General features: G+C 36.6%; 1 protein-coding gene across 1 annotated transcript; it reads right to left on the bottom strand.

Annotated features, from left to right (window-relative positions):
• Positions 1 to 470: 470 nt before the first annotated feature.
• On the bottom strand, positions 471 to 5390 carry LOC145325947 (uncharacterized). Its single transcript, XM_080168971.1, has 3 exons — positions 1438 to 5390; positions 852 to 1168; positions 471 to 606 (listed from the first exon to the last, which is right to left on the bottom strand). The coding sequence occupies exons 1-3, from the start codon at positions 2353 to 2355 to the stop codon at positions 552 to 554; spliced, it is 1290 nt and encodes a 429-aa protein (XP_080025097.1). The 5' UTR covers positions 2356 to 5390; the 3' UTR covers positions 471 to 551.
• Positions 5391 to 10087: the final 4697 nt, after the last annotated feature.

The following is a 10087-nucleotide window of genomic DNA, read 5'->3' as shown; positions in this document are numbered from 1 at the left end:
TTTGACGCCACTGTCAAAGGGTTGACAAAATATGGTTTATAATCAACTTTTCTAACAATGTTTTCCTTAACCCATTTGTCTGTCTTTTCCTGAACGAATTGAATGTTTTGCAGCGGGCTCATGTTGTTCCTAAGGTCTGTCGCCTCGGGAAGAGGAGTAACTATGTCCGGCTTATAACCGTCTCTTAATAAATCTAAAACTGAATCACTGGCGTTTAAAATCTGTTTATAAAATAATTGGGCCTTTGGATCATGGATCCCTCCTGCAACTGGACCGAAACCCAGGCCTTGCAACCGGTCAATTTCTTTGTCAATAAAAGCCGCAAATTCTTGGTCAGATATGTCACTTAAAGAATTTACGACTAAGTCACTGGTAACAATTTTAACAGAAGTATTGTCGTCGTTTTCAATATTACCATTGGAGTTAAAATCAATAGTTTTTGGGTCAGTTAAATTGTCGTTATCGAGTGGGGCGATAACATCGTCAATGAGGAGCTCCTCGGCTTTGGTAGATGGAAGTACCGCTATGGCCGGGGAACTCGAAGCCTCGCTTCAATCCTTCTTCTTAGGAGCTGTGCACTGAGAGGCTCTATGGCCTTGTTTCTGGCTGAAAATATAATTAACATTAGACTGACTGAGTTTAACAACTAAAAAACTCTGTGCTAAATAGTAAGTTAAATTGCGAATATATATTTTTTAAAAAACTAAACTATGATCTTTTGAAAAGAAAAACCTTTTGATTATTTATTTGGCATATCCATTGATTGCCCACGCAAAATCGAGATCCAACTATCATTTCAACGCACTCAAACTGGCTGCAAAAAAGATATATTAAAAATTTTTAACGCTTACCAATTGTGGCACGTGCCAGTGAAGCGTTTCGCAGATGGCCTAGCCTCTCGCTCTCTGTCCCGTCTGCGCTTCTCGCTTTCTTCATGCTCCTTGCGCAAAGTATTTAATCTGGTGAGCCTCTCACCCTGCAGAACTTCACGGTTATCGTTGCAGGCAAACTTGACAACCACAGAGGGGCTGTTTGTAAACGTCAAGCTCATGTAGAGACTCATGAACTTGAGCAGCTCGATGGCCATAAGCGAGAACTCCATACTGCGATGGACGGTGGCGTGGGCCTCAGGGGGCAAATACAAATTGTAAAGCTCGCGAACTGCGTCCTAAATTATAGTTTAAAATCGTAACAAATTTTTATAACACTTAAATGTTACTTAAATCAAATATGGTGGTATACAACAAAAACCTCAAACATTACATTGTGTAGATGAACCGCTCTAGTGCTTATTAAGATCTATAGTATTAAAGATAACAACAAGTCTCACTGCCACAGTACTTGTGAAATTAAAAAATTTTTCGAAAAAACTGTAAAAAAGGCAGAAGACTAGAACTGTGAACGATACTCTTTGTCGTATAATTGTAATAATGTTACCTCGATATAATTCTGAACAGACAATAGATCGAGGCCAGTCTTCTGCATCAACCTCAAATAACTGGAGTCACGGCAATTCTGCGCATTGACCTCAGTTATTTTTCCCAGTCTGGTTTGTTGCGTAACGGCGTAATGTACTAGGCAGAAACCGGGCGGCTTCGTTTTTGTAGGCACGCCTGCGACAAGTCTTCTGCTTGGTAACGCGACCATCTGCCAACCCTGGGGAAACGGCGTAGCCTGTTGAAAATTGGCCGCTTGAGACGCTTGCATGCCAGCCCTCTGCTGCTGCTGCACTTGCTGTTGCTGGACACTGCCAACACCATTGCTGGTCGATGGCTGAGGAGCACTGGTGCTTTGCTGGTTTTTCTGATTTCTGTCGCTGACTAGCATGCGAATTACGTCGATAAGAGCACTGTTTGGTACCTGACCCGAATTATCGACAGACAAAGGCCTGTCCGCCGCTGATCCTCGGTCATGACATGTACCACGTGGAGGCATGACAGGCTGAGCTGATTTTGTCGGCACTCTGGGTAATTCCTCCGACCTATGGCGTATGCGTTCGCCGTTTTGCTGCGGTTGGGGCCTAGCTGCCGCGCCTCCTGCCATATATGGTGCCGCATTTATGTTTACATTACTAAAATTCATTGCCTGATTCTGAGATGGATAATGAACTGGACCAGGCCGGCACTGTGGTAGATGCTGAGGGTGTTGCTGTGCTACTCTATTAATATGATCATGCTGACCATATCTGGCCCTTTCTTGTTGAATATACGATTGCGCTGCTGGAATGAGAGGTGTGGAAGCCCGAAACGGTCTGGCTCCCATTGGTGCATCATCAGCTAGCATGGCCAACAAATCCGCTGGATCTCTTCCGTTTCCATCGTTCATTCGATCCGCCTCCGCAATTTCATCCATCATAGGAGCTGGTTGTGATTCATGGAACTGCGCATGAGCGGCGTCAATCTGATCCTCTTGATCATGGACACTTTCGTCACTATCAACAGCAGGATCATCATCTACGTCCGCTGCTAAAAAATAAAAAACTATCTCAATTATCGATTTTCATTTATACATTGCAGCTGCTATTTTGAATGGTTAAAACTAAACAAAACATGTCCAACATGAAAATCCATGAATTTAGTCGACAGATTTGCAATTCAGCTAAAGTATATTTATATATTATTGTGCCTTAAACAAGTGTATGCACGAGTCGAAAAAATTTTTTTTTTTTTTTTTTAAAAAACAAGAATTGATGTAACGTATATAACCATAGGTCTATATCATGATGCGTGATTACAAGAAAAACTCTAAACTTAATATCCAATAGTCTGTCAATTAAAATAATACCTGGAGATACAGGCTCGAAACCGTTTTCATCCTCAAACGCCGGCAATTCCTGGGCTATATCACCCAAATGTGGCAACTGCATCTCATCCTCACCGTCGGCCATCTTATGTGTAAATATGCGCCGTATGAGATAGAAACAAAAAGGCTTATGATAAAAAATCTGAAAAATGTATATAAAATATAAATCAAAAAATCTAGAATGAACTCATATAAAATAAACGAAGCATTATGAATAATAAATTAATATTTAAAAGAAATAAATCGAATCGACATTAAAAATGACCCCTATAAAAAATTTTTTAGGTTAAGTCTTATAACATTAAATTTGAAATTTGAATCGTAAACTATCTATTATTGCCCTATCAAAAACCACGTGCATAAGAAACCGGTGAATTATGGAAGGGAAAAATATAAAGAAAAAATGCTAAAAAATAAAACATACTGATGAAAAATTTAAGGGAGTGGGAGGGAGGGAAAAATAAATTTTTAGAAAAAACTTAAACGATTAATATCACAAGCGACTTTGTAGCATAAACCTATGTTTCACTATCCTTTATTCTTTATTCTTTCACTTTTGTATTTAGATGTTGTTCGTTCAATGGTCAGATAAAGAATGAAGTAAAACAGCGAGCTTTCTCTCGGCCCCTGTAGTCCGAGTGTAAGTGTGTGTGTGCGTGTGTGTGTGTATGACTACTTGCTTTCGCGCTCAGCTTGACAACAACCACCCCTCGTGGTTTTAATCTGAACTTGTACCGTTCCGTCTCACAATCTGCCTACCGCAATTGAGAAACTTATCTGGCCTGTACCGCCATACGTAGAGTCCTCCTCTACTACCACTCAGTTAAGAGTATATAAACGTGCCTATACATCATTGCCGGCCCCTGCCGCTTCATATAGCCTGTATATCATTTATAATGCACGAATCCGCCGCAAGAGGTACTCCCTCTATACTACGTCTCTCTACCGCCATCTAACGGCCGTAGCTGACAACTAAGGTTAATTTAATTTTTTCTGTCTGCTAGCTCTCCAGGCTTTCTATATCAGCCATTCTACTTTTTATTCAATACTACGAGCGAATTTTCTCACATAATTCGCTTAAGATCTCTCAAACTGTGTTACTTTAGACTTCTCATATTGACTTTTTATCCTTGTCTTTCCACGTTTTATTCCGAACGACCTGGGCCGCTTGCCAAAATGCTCCTAGAGACACGTTTAATGTATTTTTTGAAATTCCACCATATTGCACAACAAATACCAATTTTCTTTTTCGTTTTAGATACTTCAATGAAAACCTCACATTATTATTTCATAGCTTGAATTCCAGAAAAATCCGTTTGGAACGTGTACCTACTCAATTTTGTCATATTGTCCGAAGCTCGATCGAAATAAAACGCGGAAAGACTCGGAACGAGTAAATCTGTTCCATCTAAAGTAACCCAGAAGTTTCGAGAATGGTAAATTTAAAGGATTTATAGGAACAGAATAAGTTCTTTGTCTTACGTGCTTTCATTCGAATCGTTTAACAAATTTTCGTTCATCAATCTTAAATAAGCACATTTTCGATAGAAAATTTTCGATAAAAATTCACAGTTGAACGCTTATTCGTACAATTAAAACGTTCGTTTGTCGATTTTTTACGAAAACGTGCTTAATTTTGAATCTTAGGTAATTCTGATTTACATACCACTATCTAAACTGGAATATTTTAACCTTATAAAAAACCATTCTCGAAACTTAAATTTACTTTCTCATTTAAAAAGATTAATCGCTTTTACATATACAATTAATATTATCGTTTCATAAAGGATTGCGAAACTAATGCTATAAAAAATAAATTTTTAGAAAAAACTTAAACGATTAATATCACAAGCGACTTTGTAGCATAAACCTATGTTTCACTATCCTTTATTCTTTATTCTTTCACTTTTGTATTTAGATGTTGTTCGTTCAATGGTCAGATAAAGAATGAAGTAAAACAGCGAGCTTTCTCTCGGCCCCTGTAGTCCGAGTGTAAGTGTGTGTGTGCGTGTGTGTGTGTATGACTACTTGCTTTCGCGCTCAGCTTGACAACAACCACCCCTCGTGGTTTTAATCTGAACTTGTACCGTTCCGTCTCACAATCTGCCTACCGCAATTGAGAAACTTATCTGGCCTGTACCGCCATACGTAGAGTCCTCCTCTACTACCACTCAGTTAAGAGTATATAAACGTGCCTATACATCATTGCCGGCCCCTGCCGCTTCATATAGCCTGTATATCATTTATAATGCACGAATCCGCCGCAAGAGGTACTCCCTCTATACTACGTCTCTCTACCGCCATCTAACGGCCGTAGCTGACAACTAAGGTTAATTTAATTTTTTCTGTCTGCTAGCTCTCCAGGCTTTCTATATCAGCCATTCTACTTTTTATTCAATACTACGAGCGAATTTTCTCACATAATTCGCTTAAGATCTCTCAAACTGTGTTACTTTAGACTTCTCATATTGACTTTTTATCCTTGTCTTTCCACGTTTTATTCCGAACGACCTGGGCCGCTTGCCAAAATGCTCCTAGAGACACGTTTAATGTATTTTTTGAAATTCCACCATATTGCACAACAAATACCAATTTGTTTGAATAATGCCTTTATTACTTAATTTACTTCAAGAGTTATACATTTAATCGTATCTTCTATAATACAAAGTAAAACAATGTCTGTCTGTATGTCTGTCTGTCCCTTAAGATCTCGGTAACCACTGAACCGATCGGATTCTACTCTTCAGGGTATATACCTACTGGTCCTGTGGTGGTTTTAGGCTATTTTCTTGGGGAGTGGGACACCCCCAACCCCCCCAAAAATGAAAATTTTCACCCCCCCCCCAAAAAAAAAAAAAATTAATCCTGGTGCTGCCTATAAATTTTAAAATTACCTCATGGGGCAAAGCCCATAGAGGCTAGGAGCGAAGCCGCTAGTTATAAAAAAGTAACAGGATCTGTGTGTGTATGTGTATAACGAAGGATCTCGCTAGATGTTGAACCGATATGGTTCTCCTTTTCGATGTAGCTTCTCATAGGTAACGGGAAAGTTTATAACCATCTTGGAAAGGTAGCACCACCCTCCTAAGAAATCGCCAATAGAAAAAAATCTCCCCCCCACCCCCGATGCTTGTTTGATTAAAGTATTAAGGTTTCTTTAAATGTAGGTAAAGATTTCAATATCTACTGAACTGAACTTACCTTTTTAAGGATGCTTAACAACATATAACGGGATTGTTTTAAGATATTTTAGTTTTTCTTGTGGTTATCATCAAGCTTTTAGGATTGTACCTAATCGTAACAGAAAACTATAAATCGATAAAACATTCTATAATGTCGAAAGCTATTTTTTTTGTTGTTGTTAAAAGATTTATTCATCTTATGGAACAAATCAAAAATAATCAAATAATTATAGATACAAACAATTTTCATTAAAAGGAATAGATCATACATTTAAATGAAAAACATCAACATTTTAAAAATAATAAAAACAATGGCTAACTACGCATAATAGCAATAATAGTGTTAACAATTTGTTGTGAATAATGAGTAAACTGTCAAATTGACATAGGACCTGAGAGGCTGGGGTCAGGAGTGAGCTAGGCAACTTACAAAGGGCTATCGTTTGCACAAACATATAGCATTCATCAATATTTTTTGGATAATAAAGTTAATGGTAAACACATACCAAAGCAAATAATAATGTCCCCACTCCCCATGTTACTCTGCATAGGCGTCCAAGGGGGGGGGTAATGGGCCATTTGGCACCCCCAAACGATTTTGGGGGTGCCGTAGGCACCCCCAAAATTTTGTGAACAATACCCCCCCCAAAAAAAAATTACCCCTACCTTGGGGGTGCCGTAGGCACCCCCAACGATTTTGGGGGGGGTATTTACCCCCCCCCAAACGATTTTGGGGGGGGTAATTACCCCCCCCAAAATAAATATTCTTTAAAAAAAAATTTTTTAAATGTTCTTATTAAAAAAAAAAAGGTTCTTCAAAAAAAAAATTTTTGTTGGGGGGGGAGGGAGTAATCCCCGCCCCCCCCCCCCCCCCCCTAAAAAAAGTCATAGTGTGACTCGAGCCTTGAGGTGTAATATATTTTATGGGATCTATGTGAAGCTTTCCTAAAAAGGAGAACTCAGTATTAAAAGTAATGAAATCTGAAGCTATAGTCAAATAAACCTTACTTACTACTTTATGTTATAGGATAGTACTTATTAACTTAATAGATTAGGTAGGTGCTTTTTTTACATAATTAAATTACCCCCCCCAAAAATTTTACCCCCGGGGTAAATTAGTTTGGGGGGGGGTAATTACCCCCCCCAACAGATTTGGGAGGAGTATTTACCCCCCCCAACAGACTTTAGGGGGGGTAATTACCCCCCCCAATCAAATTTTACCCCCGGGGTAAAAATTTTGGGGGGGGTAAAAAAAAATTTCGGCGCGCTTCGCGCGCCATTTTACCCCCCCCAAACACGAATTACCCCCCCCCCTAAAATTTTTTACCCCCCCCAAAAAAAAAAGCTTGGACGCCCCTGTTACTCTGCATGGGTGTACATATATAATAAAGATAATAATAATGATTATCAATGAGATAATAGATTTGTAGTTAAATACATTTATGTTATTCTTCAAGTAGATATGTTCTTTAGATTGATGTAGTCAAGATTCCACAGAAATAAAAAGGAAGAAAACCCGTCTGGTTTGCTATTGAGGGTATATACAGTTTGTACAGGATTCTGAATTCTTCTGTATTAAAACTTGGCAAAAAATTAACTTGAAAATGCCTTAGTATAAGACAGTTCGTCTACAGATCGACGCAAACATTTAATAAAAAATGCATTTGCTCATAAAAAAATACAAGCTAAAATTTTCAGGTGAGCAATAGTATAATCCCAGACAGGTTTTCAGCTATTTGACTTGGGGAAGGTTTGACTCTTAATAGTTACTTATATTACAGGGGAAAACTAAAACCTGAAACATTTTACCGAACCAATCAAAGTCCCCAAAGTTGTTGAGCCAGCGAATAAAAGAAAATGATATTACATGATTTTGGGGACTAGTGTAGTAAACAGCCCATTGTCCCCACTCTCCCTCTGGGTGGCTACCCTCCCGTATAAAATCAGAAGTTTGTAAATCAGCGCTGAAATAAAGGAGGGGCTCCTAATCCCAAATACACATATTGTAAATATATTTTTAGCGCTAACAAAAAGAATGAATCAAGGCTCTGTTGTTTTATCTATGGCCGCTAAAATAAATTGTCGTTTCAAAATAAGCAAGGACAAGAAAGTCCCTAATTAAGTATATTTTAGCTGGTTTAAGGCTATTTTATAAGTAGAATTTGTATTCAAATCTAATTGTTTCATAACATTAAATAAAATTAAACACTGTACATACATCCATAAAAAAAGCTAAATCTAAATGAATGAATGAGTTAAAAACTTATTTTCCAGTATGGCTTAGAAACCGATTAAAATGCGCTGGGTTAGAACCGGTTCTCTACCATACTGAAAAATCAAATATAGCATAGTATTAAAAATCATTAAATTAATACCCGTTTTGTTAGACCGGGACTTATGCCCCTCAGAGCTAACAGAGCTAATTATAACTTTTAATTTAATATCGGAGAAAAGAGCTATCTATAATGCGATAAATAACTAATAGTTTAGCTGGTTTCAGGCCATTTTCTTAGTAGACATTGTAAGTAATTCATTATATTTGACGGGTATTATTTAAATTTTAAAATAGTCAAAGATAATTTAAAAATCATAATTGCAAAAATATAATACCCTATTACATATCCTAACTTGAAGTTGCCCCTAGATTTTAGGGGCGCAGGTATCACAAGTCATCAAAAACATATATTATCTAACAATACTTCAATCTGTCTGAGTGTCACTTATTGATCTTATGCAATATTCAGTTGCATTGTAATAACATAAATCCTTATAATAAAGTAACAGGATGTCTGTTTGTCTATCTGTGTGTTTGTATGTTTGTACCGAAAGATCTTGCTAACCGCTGAACCGATCGGGTTCTCCTTGACAGGGTTCTCATAGGTCCTAGGACGGTTTATAACTGTTTTGGGGGAGGGGACTACCATCCTCCGAAGAGAAATCACAAAAAATAAAATATTCAAAAGACTTGAACGAAACATACACACGAAATACAAAAGAAATCATATAAAGTGCCACTAGAGGCCTCTAAAGGCGTAGCCGCTAATATTTAAATAAAATAATTGTATTTTTATAATTCAGAAAACTAAAATAAACTTTAATCTACTCATCGCATGTTTTATGCTTTATTCTCTTTTCTGTGTAAAAAGCCTTTTCTAAAAAGACTGCATTTGTTTAATTTTAAAGAAAGGACTTCTTAAACATGCAATATTTTTTTATGAAAAATCATTAAAAAGCATTAATGGTAGAGTTAACGTCAGGAAAAAATGTCCGATGAATTATACATTCCAAATGATGATACACAAAATTACCCCTTCTGTACAGTTGTAATTGAACACTAAACTTGATGAACCAAGCAATCAATTTTCAATGAAAGTCCCCAAATTTGTTGATATTATATTGAAATAAACAACCCAATGTCCCCTCTCTATGTATCTAATGCATAAATAATTTTTGAAAACAAGAATGAAACATCCACAAACGAAAGTTAATTAATAAAAAAGTATAATATTGATTGTTATGAGATTTAAAAGCTTTTGTGAATGCCTTATAAATGTATGAGTATTTATAAATCTTTTATAGTTATTTCTATTAATGATACAACCCCAGGAAAGTCAACTGGGTTGAAATACCACCATCATTAAGAATTAAAAATTCTTTTATATTTCTAAATCTAAAAAAATAACTATTTTAAAGTACATATGTAAGCTAAAAAAATAGTGTATAAATCTTAAAATTTAAAGCCAAATAAGCTCTTTGAAAAGTCTCAAAGGCATATTTTAAGTATTTTTTACAGTATAAATTCTGATCATAATATTCTATTATACCCTATACGATTAGTCTTGAAATAATCAACTTTTCAATTTACAAACAAATTTCAAATCATTAAACTCAATTTTTATTTTCGATAATACTTTAGAATAAGCTACTTCTTCGAAATGCAATGCTATAAAAGGGGACGAATAAATGTAGCTTTAATTGTCTGTCTGTCTGCACTCTATGATCTCGCTAACTAGTGGAACGATCTAACTTATTTATTTTTTATTTTTGAGAGATTAGAGAAAATAACTATAAAGGTGGAAGGGGTTAAATAACTGTATCTCCCC

Source organism: Acartia tonsa, chromosome 8 (assembly GCF_053477335.1).
Source record: "Acartia tonsa isolate MP-2025a chromosome 8, ASM5347733v1, whole genome shotgun sequence".
In the NCBI taxonomy this organism is placed as follows: Eukaryota; Metazoa; Arthropoda; class Copepoda; order Calanoida; family Acartiidae; genus Acartia; species Acartia tonsa.
Note: the sequence above shows the minus strand (reverse complement) of the source record. Positions and strands in the feature narration are given on the sequence as shown.